At 35.4% G+C, this 16275-nt stretch overlaps 1 protein-coding gene and 1 long non-coding RNA gene across 2 annotated transcripts; one reads left to right on the forward strand and one right to left on the reverse strand.

The window, feature by feature from the left end:
* Positions 1 to 10409: 10409 nt before the first annotated feature.
* On the reverse strand, positions 10410 to 11762 carry LOC126965069 (UV excision repair protein RAD23 homolog A). The gene has a single exon (XM_050808519.1). The coding sequence runs from the start codon at positions 11658 to 11660 to the stop codon at positions 10689 to 10691; it is 972 nt and encodes a 323-aa protein (XP_050664476.1). The 5' UTR covers positions 11661 to 11762; the 3' UTR covers positions 10410 to 10688.
* Positions 11763 to 14432: 2670 nt separating this feature from the next.
* Positions 14433 to 14874, forward strand: LOC126965165 (uncharacterized). The gene is made up of 2 exons (XR_007729487.1): positions 14433 to 14714; positions 14780 to 14874. It is a non-coding gene; the product is annotated as an uncharacterized LOC126965165 (long non-coding RNA).
* The last annotated feature ends 1401 nt before the right edge of the window (positions 14875 to 16275 follow it).

Consider the following 16275-nt stretch of genomic DNA (forward strand, 5'->3'; position numbering starts at 1 on the left):
CTTTAAAAAAAAGCACAATAAAAAAATATATTTATTGGCATATTGAGTTGGTTATCACTTGTTGAAATAGGTGTCACAGCAATTTATTTGGTATTCGTTTATTATTCAGTAATCATTTTATAATGTGTGAATAGAGAAATGTACAATAAAAAAGTAAAAGTAAGAATTTACCTCCTATGGTAAGTGATGAACATAAAAAGAAGTATCCTGAATGTTCCAGCCATATAGTATAATGTTGGTTAAAACCAACATTATACTATATGGAACAACAAAGTAAACTAACAAAAGAGAATTTGTTGTAAACAACAAATTCTGTTTTTAACGTTTCAAGTGCGGACCGTCGGTTTTCGCGCCAAATATCGGAGGAGCGCGGGCCCCGTTTAGCAGGTTAATATAAAAATTTGCCTTAAGTCACGTGGTCTTTGTGGCATTTTCGCAGAAATAAATATATCGTGGATATTCCCTGCAAATTGGTAAGAGAATAATAATTGAGAGACATGCCGAGATCAAAGCGAAATTAGGTCCAAGTGGGCGTGGGTATGATATCTTGAGGAAATGCATACCACTCCTCTTTAATTGCTACTCGCAGCTCTGGAAGCCTTGTTGGAGCAGGTACCCGGGCTTGAACCCGACGTTTCAGCTAATCCCATAAGTGTTCTATCGAATTCAAGTCCGGGCTTCGAGCTGGCCAATCCATTGTATGAATGCCGACGTTTCGTAGATACTGGGTCACCACTAGAGCAACACGAGGCCGTGCAGTATCATGCATCAGCTGCATATTCTGTCCGATATATCCTGCCTGAGGTTGGTACCACACGGTCTGCGAGGATTTCAGTAATGTACCGATGAGAAGTTTTTCAACGTGCACGTGCGGTTAATGAGATGCCATCCCAGACTGTTACAGATCCTACTCACACACTGAGAATAACGTTCTCCAGGGCGACGATATACTCTCTGACGTCCCACCCTAGTGAAAAGAACATTACTCCACTACTATAACACATCCAATGCTCTCAAGCAAATTCAAGTCGAGCTCTACGGCTAGCTACCGTTAGTACTGGGCTTGTTGTAGCCTTCTTTGGAGTCATGTTCCGTTCAGCAACTCTAATTATGACGGTATCTGAACTTATGACCACTTAGCATTCGTGACGCAGACTTTGACTTGAACTGCGTTCAGGCGGCAATTTCATAGAACAGTAAGTTAGATATAACGATCATCTGCTGTTGATGTAATCCTAGGTCTGCCCGTACCTGGATGGCGCTCGAATCCTCCAGTCTCTAGGTATCGTCTACAAACTCGTTGCACTGAAGATCTGCTAATTAGAAGTCTTCGAGCGAACTCACGTTGTGTAAGGCCTGCTTGAAGTAGTGCTACAACTTGAGCTGCAGCCTGAGGTGTATCCATTTTCGACCGAAAAAAGTAACAAAAATTCGCGCGTCTGATCAAACGATTGTCTAAAACTAAAGAAATGATAAGAAATATCCGACTACCTTACTTACCTACCTAAACGCTAATCGCAGTCTCTAGTCAAAACAGAGAAAATCGTTAGAATCGTGGTAGTTGCTTGATTGCAGTGTGATTTGTTGTTAGTTTAGAATAAATTTATAATAGTCATATTAATCTTCATGAAACGTACTTTCTGTAAGTAGGTATAATTAGGATAGATGTAAGTCTTATACTTTCTGAGAAAATGGAATCAGAGATCCGAGGTAGTTCGTGGCCCGGTTTATTTTCTGTCCAGTGTAGTAAATACAATATGGCGACGATGTATAATCCGTCTTAGTTTGAAAGCGAACAGTTGTAACGTAGTGGAATTCTCCGTAATAATTATCACTGTGCGTTTCATACAATCTCTATTTTCTTTTAGAGAGAGTTTCGCTAGGCTGCCTATTGCACTATTGAACAAAATGAATTAATAATTATCATGGGATAGTGTGAATTCTTTTTTATGGAAAAAACTAACGAGCGAAACGGGTAACCTGATGTTCTCCTCTACATTGCAGTTATCACCAGTTTCATAACTGCTGCAGTTGTAACATTTTGATGAGCATTGTAATTACGTATGCCCAAATCGACTAAAATTTAAACATTGGTTAGTAGGGTTATAATTTACTCGTCTTACCTCAAAGAGGATGTAAATACTACGTAATCAGCGGCGGGACTGCCTCTTTCGCTAGGCTGGTCATACCTTATGAACGTTACCACAACCACTAGGCACAGTTCTTCAATTAAGTACTTCCTCAATTGGGCAGTCAGAGGGCACTCCCTTTACAAAGCTCATGCGTATTATTTGAAAAGATGTAATAAATGCTTTCAAACCCATCGTTTCTAAGTTGGAATTATCAATGAATGTGTTGGCATTAGTTAAACTCGAGAAAGCTAAATAATATTGTTTCTACCTATTTTCTTTTACAGAACCTATAATATTTCGAATATTTTTTTATGGAATGATCATATCTTATCAAATGAAACTGGGTGCAGAGTTGTAGGTACTATCGTTTTGGTGATTTTGTTTCTTGTAAGTGCGTAATAAATGAAGTCATTTTCCTTGTAGGTACGTAGTATTTCCAATGGAAATGTAAGCTTTGGGCTCGGGACCGCTAGAGGGTATTGAAGGAATTATTTGATTGTTTTAAATAGATAGTTTCTTAACATTCATTAGTGGTTTCTCTAGTAGTGTCACTAACTCCACTGTCTCCATAGCGACATTCTGCCTGAGCGTGCTTCCTACCTTTTCTGATTGCAAGTTTAACAAATTTTAGGTATTCAATTGAGATCTTTTGCGACATGTGCGCTTAGAAACAGAACTATCCGAACATTTCATCTCCACCTCCAATACTGGTAAGTCGGGCGGCTTGTTAATACGAGGGCTGCACTAAAAGTATCGGGAATGGAATATTTCCACAGTTCCTGTGATATTGAAATCTTTTTAATTGAAAACTCCTTGGTTTTAAAAATCGAATATCATTTATTTATAAAATGATTCTCGGTCTTGTCACAAGGTCAAACTTGTTTAGTCGTTGAGAAAATGGAATTGACTCGAGAAAATTCTAGAGCGATAATTTATTATGACTTTCGAAGTGGTTTAACACAAAAACAGTGTGTTGACCGGATGGTTTCTGCATTTGTTGATGAAGCCCCATCAAAAAACCACAATTTATCGCTGGTTTGCTGAATTTCAACGTGGACGTGTCAAGCTCAGTGATGATCCCCGTCAAGGTCATCCAAAAACTGCAGTCACCAAAGAAAACGTTGATGCTGTGCGTAAGCTGATTGAGGAAGATCGACAAGTGACATACCGCGAAATTCAGGCAACTTTAGACATTGTTGTAAAAAAGTTGTTTTCCCGATGGATACCGCATTTGCTCTGTGAAGAGCAAAAAGCGGCTCCCGTTACTTGGTGGTCAGAACTCTCGAAAGATTCCACGCATGATCCTCAAATGCTGTATACATCATCGTATCAGGTGACGAATCCTGGATATACGCGTACGAACCCGAAACAAAAAACCAGTCACGAGTTTGGGTGTTCGAAAATGAGTTAAAGCCAACAAAAATTGTTCGTTCACGGAGTATTGCAAAAAAAATGGTGGCCACGTTTGTCTCCAAAACCGGCCACGTTGCGACTATTCCTCTTGAGGGACATAGAACGGTTAATGCAGAATGGTATGCTAGCATTTGTTTGCCACAGGTCTTTTCTGAACTCCGTAAAGAGAACTGCAACCGCCGCATCATCCTCCATCACGACAATGCGAGTTCTCACACCGCGCACAGAACAAAAGAGTTTTTAGAGCAAGAAAACATAGAATTATTAGACCATCCGCCGTACAGCCCCCGACCTAAGCCCTAATGATTTTTATACTTTCCCTAAAATAAAGAATAAATTGCGTGTTCAGAGATTTTCATCACGTGAAGAAGCTGTGGACGCCTACAAAACGGCCATTTTGGAGACCCCAACTTCCAAATGGAATGGTTGCTTCAATGATTGGTTCCATCGTATGGAAAATGTGTCAAATTTCGCGGAGAATACTTCGAAAAGCAATAAATACATTTTTAAATAGTAATGTTGTCTCACTTCCTTGATTCCCGAAATTTTCAGTGCCGCCCTCGTATTATGAAATCATTCACGTACTATAAACAACTAAGCCTAATCTGGGCTAATCCCCTAGTGAAAGGTCGTCAAAGAATGTCCGAGCGGCGTTGACATAAACTTATACAGATAACATTAAAATACTCATTCAAATTAACACCTAATTTCGTGGCAGTAATGTTCAAAGTCTATGAAAGAAATCTCTGCCTAATAGACGCATAAGCAGAGTTTTGCTTCGGACAGTTTTTGAGCGTGATTGTGTTTTTCGTTGTTTATGTATAAGATAGATACATGAAAACTTACCCGAGTCCAGACTCTTAACACTAAAACTTATTTATTTATACTAGTTAAATATAAATTATATAATTTACACTTTACGGCGACACATATAGACCAGTGGCTAGTAACCCAGCCGACTTGAGCTAGAGGTCCTGGGTTCGAATTCCGGTAGGTGCCAACATTTATAATATAATGTTGATTATGGAAGTTAGTTTCAGAATCGTGGAATTTTTATTTGTATGTAAATATATCGTTGTCTTGCAACCCATAGCAAAGGCTATGCTCAGTTTGGGGCAAGACAAGTTGTGTGTCATTATTAAGAATTAAAAAAAAATACTTAAAATCTTAATCAAAAATACAAATTCGGCGAATGAAAATTGGACCAATCGATCCGTTTACCGCGCTTTTTTGAGGACTTGTACCTTTGTCATTGAACAAAATTGTATTGTCATCGAGCCAAATAAATACCCACGCGGTACAAATTAGTACAACGCTTTTAGAAAGCATCGTGAATTTCTTCTTGGATAAATAGAAATCTTAATTGATAAAATGAAATGAACATAACGAATAACTCTAAATAATGATGCTAATCCATCAATCATCATTTAATCCAAGATATTCATAATTATCATTGCGAATCCCGTCTTATAGGAATCTAAATTTAAAATAATTTAAACCTACAAACTAACTTATAATCCGGTATGTATTCGTTTAGTTTAGTATGTATTTCGTTCGTGTATGTAGTATAGTTTCGTTGTTAAAAAAAATGTAAAACCGGTGATATTATCGCTCTTCAGGAGACATGGCTTCTCCAGCGCGAACTCCACTTTGTATATCAGATAGATGATAATTCGCATCATTCTCGAAGTCATCCGTGGATGTCCCTACGGAGGTTTAACTATCTTGTGGCGTCTCTTTTTTTTTCCGAAACGAAATGAAACGGTCCATATGTCAGACTCGAGTGTCCGCGCAAGCGGCACCCCCTACCGACTAAAAACCTCTATGCTGTTAGCCCTGAAGGCTTTTACAGCGACATAGGACGTGGGCCGGAAAGACTACGCAACAACAGTCGCGGGGCGTCTCCTAAGGAGACTCGAACCTCGGACCGGCTGTGTGCTTGTGGGAAGGAGAGAGAATGAAGGTGAGAAAATGAGAAGAACACACTCGCCGGAGAGACTTATTACAATAAGGAATAAAAGAAAATGGTCCATTGATTCTTCTGCGGTTAGCAAGGGATATACCGAAAGGGACAGTGTTACTGAAAAAACTCCTACGTAAGCAAATAGCACTTACTGTCTACGTCCGCTACCTACCCCAAAACTTGTTTTTATAGTTCTCGATTATTCCGCAACAGACAGCATCAATATTTCGGTCATTTCTGTACGTTAGTATATTATGTCGGACTCGAGTCGCCTTGCGGCTTGGATCGGCTTGGCGGCGATCGGCGATGTCATGGCGTCATATTTATTTCGTTAGAGAAATAATGAAATCAAATACAATGTTATAATCCATGATTTCTTTACTGTGGTATGTAATTCTATGATTTTTCTTTTTACTTTCGTAATAAGTGCATCATCCCATAACACAAGACGGCATTTTAGTGGTTTATCTATGTCAAATTGTAAGCAATTCTGTCAACAACAAACGCGTGCGTACCGTTTTCGTATCGAGAAAGCACCTACGACCAAAGAGGCCAATTGCCTCCATTTAGGGGATTTGTTTTCGGCGTGCTAGTGACATAATCTAAGTACCTCTTTTAATACTATACTATCATTGGGTTTGTGCGGATATAGATGTATTAGGAGCAGACTCGGGAACATTTTCCTTCCTTAGTGAGTCTCATGGAACGATCAAGTGGCTTGATCATTGCCTGACAACAATTGCTGTATGTGGATAACAGTGTTAGTTGGTCTGATCATTTCCCACTGTTTCTTAACTGTGATATTAAGCTAATAACCAAGAAAGTAGATAGTAAGGAATGTAATTATAATTTAAATAAGGATATCAGATGGGGACAGAGAAATAAATACGTGTACTAATTTATGTACTGAAAATCTAAATAAGTTACTTGACTCTAGTCACTATAATGCAAAGAATTTAATTAGCTCTCCTTAGAGCTGTGTTTAGATCCGAGCACCATGAAAATCGGCGAGCGAGCATGTTTATTTATTTTTATTTACTACCCGAACTGGTGTCTCATCTACTAAACCTGGTGGTTACCAGCTCTAAGATTTCTAATTTGGCGTTACTTTCGCTAATTATGTCGTTCTTTTCGTTACTAATTTACGGAGACCATTTATTGAGGGGCTACGTAGCACCGTGTCATCAACGTAGCGTAGGGTAGTAAATAAAAATAAATAAACATGCTCGCTCGCCGATTTTCTAGGTGCTCGGAGGATGTTAAAATTACGTTGTTTAACGTACTGTATGAGTTTTTATACTTCACAATTATGGATCACCTACACCAAAAGATCCTTTAACATCCTCAGGGTACAATATAATGATGCAATTCGCATTTTATTAGAAATGCCGGGGCATTGTAGCGCGTCGGGCATGTTCGCCGACGTTGAAGTCCCGGACTACTACGCCATTATACGGAATAGAATAAAGGGTTTCTGGGAAAACGTCTGTAATTGAAATAATAAGATGATTAAAGTCGTCGCTCAAGCATGAGCTGACAATGTGTTTTGTTTACAAACACTGGCTAAGGATACACCAGATCCCTAACGTTAAATGTCTACTATTTTTTTTAAGTGACCTTAATTTTTATATTATTTATTGTCTGTATACTTAAATATTTTAATTTTTATTAAATTTAAAAATATTCTGACTACCTTATTATATGTAAACAGGTTTTATATGGGTCCCTGACCTGCAATAAAATGATTATATTTTTTTTATTTAGTTTTAAAATAAAGTGGAATGAGAAAGGCCTAGTGCCTTTCTCATTTCATGTGCTTTTTTTTATACAGGTGTAATATTTAAATGTGACCAGGCGATTATTACATATATATATCCGATATCAAACAACTTTATACTGATTTTGAAAGTACGTTACTTATTCAGTAAAATGACATCAATAACTTTTTAAATCAAACGAGAAGTATATAAAATTTTGGTATTAAGCAATTCAATACATTTAGTATGAGATAAGTAGAAAGGTCATTGTATCGCACTACAAGGACGTCACTTCGAAAATCTGCTTTGAATACAAAATGTTGTAGTTACTAAGAAATTAATATTATTCAATTAAAATATAGTTTTATTACTTTGTTAGATAACTAAAGTTTCCTTTAATATACAGTACCTACTAAGCTAAAATAAGGAAACTAAATCCCTTCTAGTAATCTCATTCTAAATGTATGGAGTGTTTAATAAAAAAAATGGATATGTACTTACCTAGGTACTTAATAACTCTCGTTTGATTTTCAAAAAAAGTTACGTCATTACTGATTGGGTAACGTACTTTTGATAGGTATCAGTTTAAAGTTTTTGAAATGTGTAACAGTTAAGGATTAATCGCCTGGTTACACATAACAATTACACCCTGTATAGAAAGAGTTGTAGTCGATTAAAAAGTACCAAAAAAAAAGAAATCGACCTCAGAATACCATACCACAAAAAGGTAAAATTAAAAACAACTTCGGTTTGTAACTAAATATTTTAATTGCATGATAAAAAGCTTATTATATTTATTTCATACGTCTAGTAGACTATGACAGCTGTAAACACGTCGAAAAAATACCAGCTAACTTAGCAGCACCTATTTTTAGCAATTAATGCACTTTAAAATAATGTGACTGACACTATATCATTTAAATACGTCTTGACGTACTATGACAGCTGCTGTGAAAGCGTAGAAAAAAATTTAGTTTAGAACTAACCTCTATTTAGAGCAATGCACCCACACTGGCACAAAGTGTCATACAAACCGCGAGTGTAAGACGTAGCTGATCACGCACACTAAACTAATATTCCTGGCCTGTTATTGACGTATAAATAATCTAAAATAAAAAGCTTGTAAAATGTTCTATGCCATCTTCTTATAAAATATTTTATTGTATTTAAAAGTAATTGGTCTACTTACACGTGAAAAGTGATTCCACTACTTTACACTTTCATCTCCACATACACACAATTAATACTTGTGTACTTAGTTATTACTTTTAGTTAATTTCTTTATTTGATTAGATAAATTTTAATTGCTTGTTGTATATTTATAAGCCGCTTGTATACTTTTATTTTCTGTTAATTCTACTATTTTCCCCACGAGACCATTCTCGTTACAGTAAGTGTTCTGTGCACACGAGACTGGCAACGCCTAGTCTGGGGGTCAGTATAAAATGTTAATTTGTACAAGTGCGAAATAAATGATTTTGTATTTTTGCATTTTTTTAGTTTAATATTCTTACGTTATTGTATAACCAAACATTTTACAACCTAATAAGATTTTTCCTTACGCTAGATGCTAAATACCTACGGTAAGCAATCTCTGGGTTGCATATTCCAAAGCTCAACTACAAATAGTTACATATTTTTAAATTAAGGTACTCCGTATATACAGCGCCGCCTACCTTGCTAGAAAACTAATACACGCTCGTTAGAGTAAAACTGTTCTGTGAATGCACGCCCCTGGTACGACGCGACGATCCGTAGGTGTGAGTTCTGCACAACATTACGACCCTAAAATGATTTTAGATCCTTGAATCTGTTTATATATCCCGTACAACCATTATCGGATCGTGCTCACTCGCCTTACAAAACTCATACGCGTGTAACGGTACAGTTTGTATTTTGTAAGCCCTGCCCACTACGGATAGTTTAAAGTTTTAGTTGCGCTATTTTAAAGTATCAGAAATGCTACCATGTTTTATAATGTGTTCACTAGTATCTTAAATTCGTTGAAATGTATCCGATATGACATTCAATCTTTCTTATTTATTAGTATTTTACAAATTACATGTGAAATAAAAAATGGTCGTTTATCAATTTGGAACATGTCAAATAAAAATTATGACAAACACAATAACAGTAAATTAATCATGATTATTAGGCTGCATTCAAAGAATATATATTTTAAGATTTCAAATAATTGCTTTAGCCTATGCTTCTATTATACAAAAAAAAAAAGACTAGGTCTTATATTAAGGATTGGTCTCCGCTGCGCTCCTACTACATACCTTACCACCTCAGAACAATAGCTTTTTTATTACGGCAACTATAAGATGCTTGTGTGTGTGGCATTTTGACACTCAATGGCATCTTTCAAATTCTCTAACATATGCTTTGTGTTATTTTACATTGAAATGATGATATGTGATCCGAGTGCTTTCCTTATTTCTTGTAGTATTATATTTACAAATGTTTACTACACAACTCGGCATTTTAGTTTCAATAATTAGCAAAGTTTAACAGAACTTGTGGCACTTCAACATTACACATTGTTAGAGACTGGTTCGAGTACACCCACTTGGTCGTAGTATTACTTGCCACACTTTGCGACTGCAGTATCTAGTTGGAGAGCAGTGGAGACCAATTCTTAATGTAAGGATTAGGTATTAAAAGAAAATATTTTCTTCTGACAAGTTACTCACCAGTCCAGAAATTCCAATCAAACTGCAAAAAGCCTAAGCTAATTTGACAAATCACACTTACACATCACACATTACATGACACATAATACAATATGAAAACATACTCTGCAAAGATCACAAAACCAATTGTTACTTAAATAAATTATAACAAATGTAAATGTTTCTTGCAAATACCTGTAAAGTATTTTAATTAAATATGACATTTAAATTATTTATTACATATTTATTACCTTGTTCCAAATGTAACTGAAATTATTACATGAAAAAATGAAAAATATGAAGTAGTCCTATATATACTCACATAGCACCCATTTTTTAAGGTTCTTTTGTAATGCATTTGGAATTCCCTGTACAATACATATGCAGGCAGGCAGAAAAGTTATGAAGGGGTAAATAACATAAAAGCATGACTTTTAGAATTTTTGGAATAATGAAAATAAATATCCAATTAAAATTTTTGTATACAAAATTTAATTTTAATACAACTTAAGAAGTACTGAGTAGTACAAGAAACAATGACAACAGTGGGTGTAAGTAAATTAACAATGGATAATCAATATCATTGAGACAAAGTGATATTATTCAAAAAATATTAGCTTTCTTGCAACAATCACTTTATAGAAAAAAAAAAAAACAAAGCAAAAAATGTAAATATTAGAATTTGGTTATTATTTTGCAACAGTATTCTATGTCTCATAAAATTAATAACTTTTGCTAAGTTCAGTATTTATTCATCAAAGTTCTGGGATAAGAGAAAGTTTGCAGCAAGGTTTTCATTTTTTTCACACGCGAAGTATGCTTGAATTACCATATGCTCAGGAAAGCCAAGTGCTTTTAGTCTTTCAATTGCTTCCTTATCTTGAGAAGACACATGTATAACATTTTGTCCCGGCTGAGGCCCTTCAGTCTCTGGGGCTGGGACTTCATCAGGAACAGCTCCACCAGCAGGTGCACCCGCAGGCTCATTTAGCATTCGAACAAATTCTTGTTGGTGTTGACTAATAACTTGAAGAAGAGCTGGGTTACTTTGGCCTATTTGTTGTAAAACAGTATTTAACAGGCTAGGGTTTTGTTGAACCACTGCACGCATTTGTTGGAATTGTGGTTGGTCTCTCAGAAATCCTAAAGGATCCTCATCTGAATTTTCCTCAGCCTCCTGCTCTTGCAGCAATTCTTCAGGTATACCAGTTATAAGGTATTCCACGGCTCTCTCTCTATTGTTGAATGAAGCACGTAAAGCTTGTTCTACTTGTTGTCTGTTATAACCCATATCCATTATACTTTGTACTGTGGCTTCAAAATCAGGGTCACTTGGAATTGCTAAGGGTTCAACAGGGCGCTCCGGTTCTGTAGGTGGTGTAACTTTTGGCGTTTCATCCGTTGTTTTGGATTTAGCGTCGCCACTCTCGGTTGACGCACTTTCACCTGCTGCTGCTACGGCCGTAGATGCTTGCGGAGCTTCCGTTGTTTTAGGTTTCGTTACCATTATAACAATAAATTTTTTTTCATCTATATTATACGTATGAAGTTTGTTATCGTCGAGTAAAATTTTACCAGCGTAAATAAGCCTCTGATGTTCGGCGGCATATTCTTTACCTTTTTCAACTTCGATCTTGAGCTTTAACGATTTTACAGTTTCATCCGGATCTATTTCCACTTGAAATGTTTGCTGTTGAAGAGTTTTAAGTGTGACTAACATTTTCAGTTAATAAGTTTATTTATTTAGCTAGTTGTTTCAATTCAATCTTATTCTGACTCGACAAAATCGTATCTATCCAGTAAACATAACCTAAAAAACGACAGTGACATAACAATTTTTGTATCTAGAAAAGAAACTGTAGAAAGAGAATTAATTTTAACGTAGATGGAACAAAAAATTTTTTTTTTTAAATACTACCGCTTGGGAATGGAGTGACCGTTCTCAAGCTATAAAATAATATATTTTTTTTAATGATATAACATTATAACCATATATTTATGAAAAAAAAAAATAACAAAAGAACAACGGACTTCAAAAAGACTATTCCAAAACAATAGATATAATTTGCACTAAAAGTATAAAAATAATTGCGTAAACTATGTTATGGTAGATGACTTAAATATCCGGATAGCATAAAAATGATTTGGCCGAGTATCGTTAATTTGTTCCTAAGAATTGAAAAGTTCCGTTACTTTATCCTAACCAAACTCCACCAAACTATCTTTGAAGTATATCCCTTCCAATAAAAAAAGAATCATATCGGTTGGCGCGATATTGAGTTATTCGTAAATTTATCATCCACTTTGCTACATATCATACGTAAGTATAGCAAATTTAAGACTTTTATGGTTTTCTCATGGATGCTATTGTCAGATCTGGACCGAATTACAAATGGGACCCGGGAAGCACCAGCTTTCAAATAAAAAAGAATTATCATAATCGGTTCACCCAGTCGAGTTTGAGGTAACAAACATAAAAAAAAATACCGACGAATTGAGAACCTCCTCCTTTTATGAAGTCTGCTAAAAATAGCATTGATGCATGACACTAATTTTTATACATCAATCGGCATATCTAACCAAACATTATTTTATATGATTTACTTGAAACTCCCAAAATTACAGTAAGTACAAAATAATCTTACGATCTACTTGATTAAACCTGCAAAATGACTGCACGGAAGCTGCTGTCATCACAATTAAAATGTCAAAATAATTTAACAGTGCAGTTTTATTAGTGGAATATCTGTTATTTTTGTAGGAATGTTGCGGTACACATTCTTGCAAAAATAACTGACATCAAAATTTGATCTTTTTGTCAGGCGTCACGTTGCAGTGCAGTTGCAGTTTTATTAGTGGAATCTTATTGTTTGCGCTTTACTTCTGTATCTGTTGAGTTGATTTGTTTACTCATGCATAATTTATTTATTTATTCAGGAACAAAGCAGTCTTGTACAATAGTTAGGTGAATTTTATTAGTTTAATTCAGTTATTATTTTATTCATATATATTGCATATATTATGATATATATGGATACCCTTACAAACTAATTTATTTTGTATATTACAGCCATTGTAAAATACTCTATTGATTGAAAAAATTGGCCGTCGTATTTCTTGTATATTCTTTACAAGAGCTCTACTTTTTCCGAACATTATGGTAGATTCAGAAATTTCAAAGAACAATTTATAGTGACGATTCAAAAGCCCTTATTTGAAGCCTAATTGAATAAAGTTTATTTGAAATTTTTTTTTCGGCCGTCCATTAATAATTTTACTATCGCTCCTCTTGTAATTTTGCTCGCACGCGAAGTGCTACAGAAATGACGCGAGCTGCCGCTTACTGCAGTGTAATGCAGTTGTAGTGCGGTAGGTACCGTCTAGCGATGTGAAGCACGCATCGCAGCGCCGCTGTAATGCATTCCAACCTATCTATTTCAGTAAGATGTAAATTGTAAAAACTACAAGAGCGCCTCACAAATGTATTTCCTGCTTAATTGGTTTTATTAGGTGATACATAAAAAGTAATCTTAGAACGAGAGGAAATGCGCGCAGTTTTAAATTTAATTAAATTTAAAAATAATATTATAATCATCACACAGTGATCATCATATTCGATAAATTCTTTTGTTAGTGTTTGTGACAATATGATTTGTTAATTTGTGAAATAACAAAAGAGAGTGTCATAATGATAATGATATATTAATGTTGTAGAAGGAAAAATAAATGACTTGAAAATTATGTTCTTGTGTTATTACTATATTATCCATAGTTATGTAGGTAACAGTAGTAATTAAATACTAGGTATAGGTATGTATAGCTAAAGTTTTAAAAATTATCAAAACACGCTAACAGCCCACTTCTGCTCTTCCCGTTTTAACAGTTGAGATAAGTCTCTATTACTAGTTTACATACAGTACTTTATTTATATTTTGCCAAAAAATTGAGGTCGTACCTACATCAAGATTTTTTATGCCAATAATTTAAAGCTTCGGTTTGAGCTGATGGTTTTGTTACCAATGCCCTAAATAAAATATATTAAAAAACAAAGGTGCAATGTGTCAACTGTCAAGTGTCATGGTGAGAAAGGGCGGGAAACTTAAGATCGGTCGCACGTAATTTTAATAATTTTTCATTTTATTTTTAAATTTCATGTAAATATTTAGATATTTTGATCAGATAAGTTGTAGTTTGTATATATTTTAGTAGTTAGTTTGTATTAAAGTGTTAATTTGTGTAAATTTCATCCTATTGGTAAGTCTTCTTTTCTTCACTTTTCTATAATATGATGGACCCCCCGGATGATCCTGGGGGGACAGCCCCTGATATAGGTCATGTAGTGACAATCTCTAATAATGACGAAGGTAGCACTATGGATACAGATGGTTCTGTGTCTCAGACATCTAGTGGCCGTAAAAGAGTGTCAGCTCGACCCAGAATATGCAGACACTGTAATAAAAGACGACGAAAACACCGTGGTGATAAGAAAGATATTAACACATTCAATGCCACCACGATTTTCTAATACTTCCCAGCGATGCCGCCCTATAAAAAACGCAAACATGCTAGGTGTGCTCGCGGCACTGCAGGATGGAATTACGTAGCACGCTAGGCGTGTTCACCGGCACTGTTAAGAGGTAAAATCAAAGAAAGCGTTATTTCGGCTTCAACCGTGTTTATTGATCAGTCTTTCTCGAGTTACTGAAGAGATATTTTGTTTTTAGCAGTGTTTGTGCTTTTGAAAGTTAAATTATGGCAGTTAGTAGATTCCAAGGTAAGTATTTATCGTAATTTGATCAGTGAATTTCAACCTTTGGTTACTTATTTATGATTTTTTAGGGAAAACAAAATATGTGCAAGAAACAGTGGAATATGATGATGATGCGACGCAAGCAGATAGCCCACCCTCACAAAAACGCCCAAAAGTAGGAGGTGAGCCGATAACATATTTCTCTTATCTTGTCTTAAAACTTTTAGTGCACTTATTGTGACGTAGTGGATTAGTGTTAAATTGTAAATCATTCGGTCGGTACCTGGTACCTACTTTATGATATGCAGGTACCTATAGATAGCACATTATATTGTCAATATTAACGTATTTCATAAGGTTTTTGAAGCAGCACCGCAAGTAATTAACCGCATCAATTTTACACAAAAGAATTAAGGAACAAAAAGATTCTTAAAAAACCGACGATTGTGTTTGAAAACATTATTTGCACTGTTATATATTATCGCTAATAACACAATAAACAAGCCGTGCTGACTGCTGACGCATCTATTGTTTTACAAATAGGCTGATAACATTTCAACTCCAGATGTTTAAAACGTTACAGGAATCTGTCTACAATTCTAAGAAGTTTAGATTTTAATTTGGAGACAGTAAATGTTTTGAACTTATTGATCCGATGTCGAACACTTCGAACACTGATGTAAGGAGCTATACTAATGTTAAAGACTTGCTGCCCGTGGTGCAATAAAACGTGGGAATAGGACGCCGCCTGTTGCGCTCTCTGTTACAGACCTTACGGCAGGCATGGTAACGTCCCAATGTGCGGCTCACCTAATCTTTTTATGACACTCGGGTTTGTTTTATTACCAAAAAAATAATTGGCAAGCAACTGAAGTAAATGGTATTCCTACTAGGGACTTTATTTATAAACGATCGCCAAACGTATCTAATATTAGCAGTGCCCCGCGGTTTTACCCACGTCTTACGGGAACCATTTACTTTTTAGGGATAAAAAGTAGCCTATAGCCTTCCTCAATAAATGTGCTATCAAACACCGAAAGATTTTTTCAAATGGGCCCAGTTATTCCTGAGATTAGCGCGTTCAACCAAACAAACAAACTCTTCAGCTTTATAACATTGGAATAGATCCTGGGCAGGGTTTTGTCTTCTTCCGATGAATGAAAAGATATTGGTGAAAGAGAGAGAAGGAAACAGATCCGAGTTACACAACAGCTGATAAGCGTTTATAATTAGGTACCTAAAGGGGTACATTATAGGTAAATATTTTATGCAATTTATTTTATCTTTTTTGTTCAACCTAAGTGCCAAGGAATAAAATAAATGATAACTTATAAAAAATATTCTATATATTATTATTGGCATTATAAATGTAGTAAATTGACCTAATAATATAAAAGATTGAGAACTGCTGGAGATGAACACGCCTGGTATGTTCGCGGCATTACATAATAGATTATTTTTGATGAACCTTAAAAAAATATCAGATCCTGGAACCACTTCAGAATACTTTAGCTTACGGCAGAAAGTTTATGCTCAGAGTCTTTCGGACAATAATATTGTCTAATCTTTGAGATATAGATGAAAA

Source organism: Leptidea sinapis, chromosome 6 (genome assembly GCF_905404315.1).
Source record: "Leptidea sinapis chromosome 6, ilLepSina1.1, whole genome shotgun sequence".
In the NCBI taxonomy this organism is placed as follows: domain Eukaryota; kingdom Metazoa; phylum Arthropoda; class Insecta; order Lepidoptera; family Pieridae; genus Leptidea; species Leptidea sinapis.

Bases quoted from the DNA above. Each gene is read 5' to 3' on its own strand.
- LOC126965069 (XM_050808519.1), bottom strand. From the start codon at position 11,660: ATGTTAGTCACACTTAAAACTCTTCAACAGCAAACATTTCAAGTGGAA.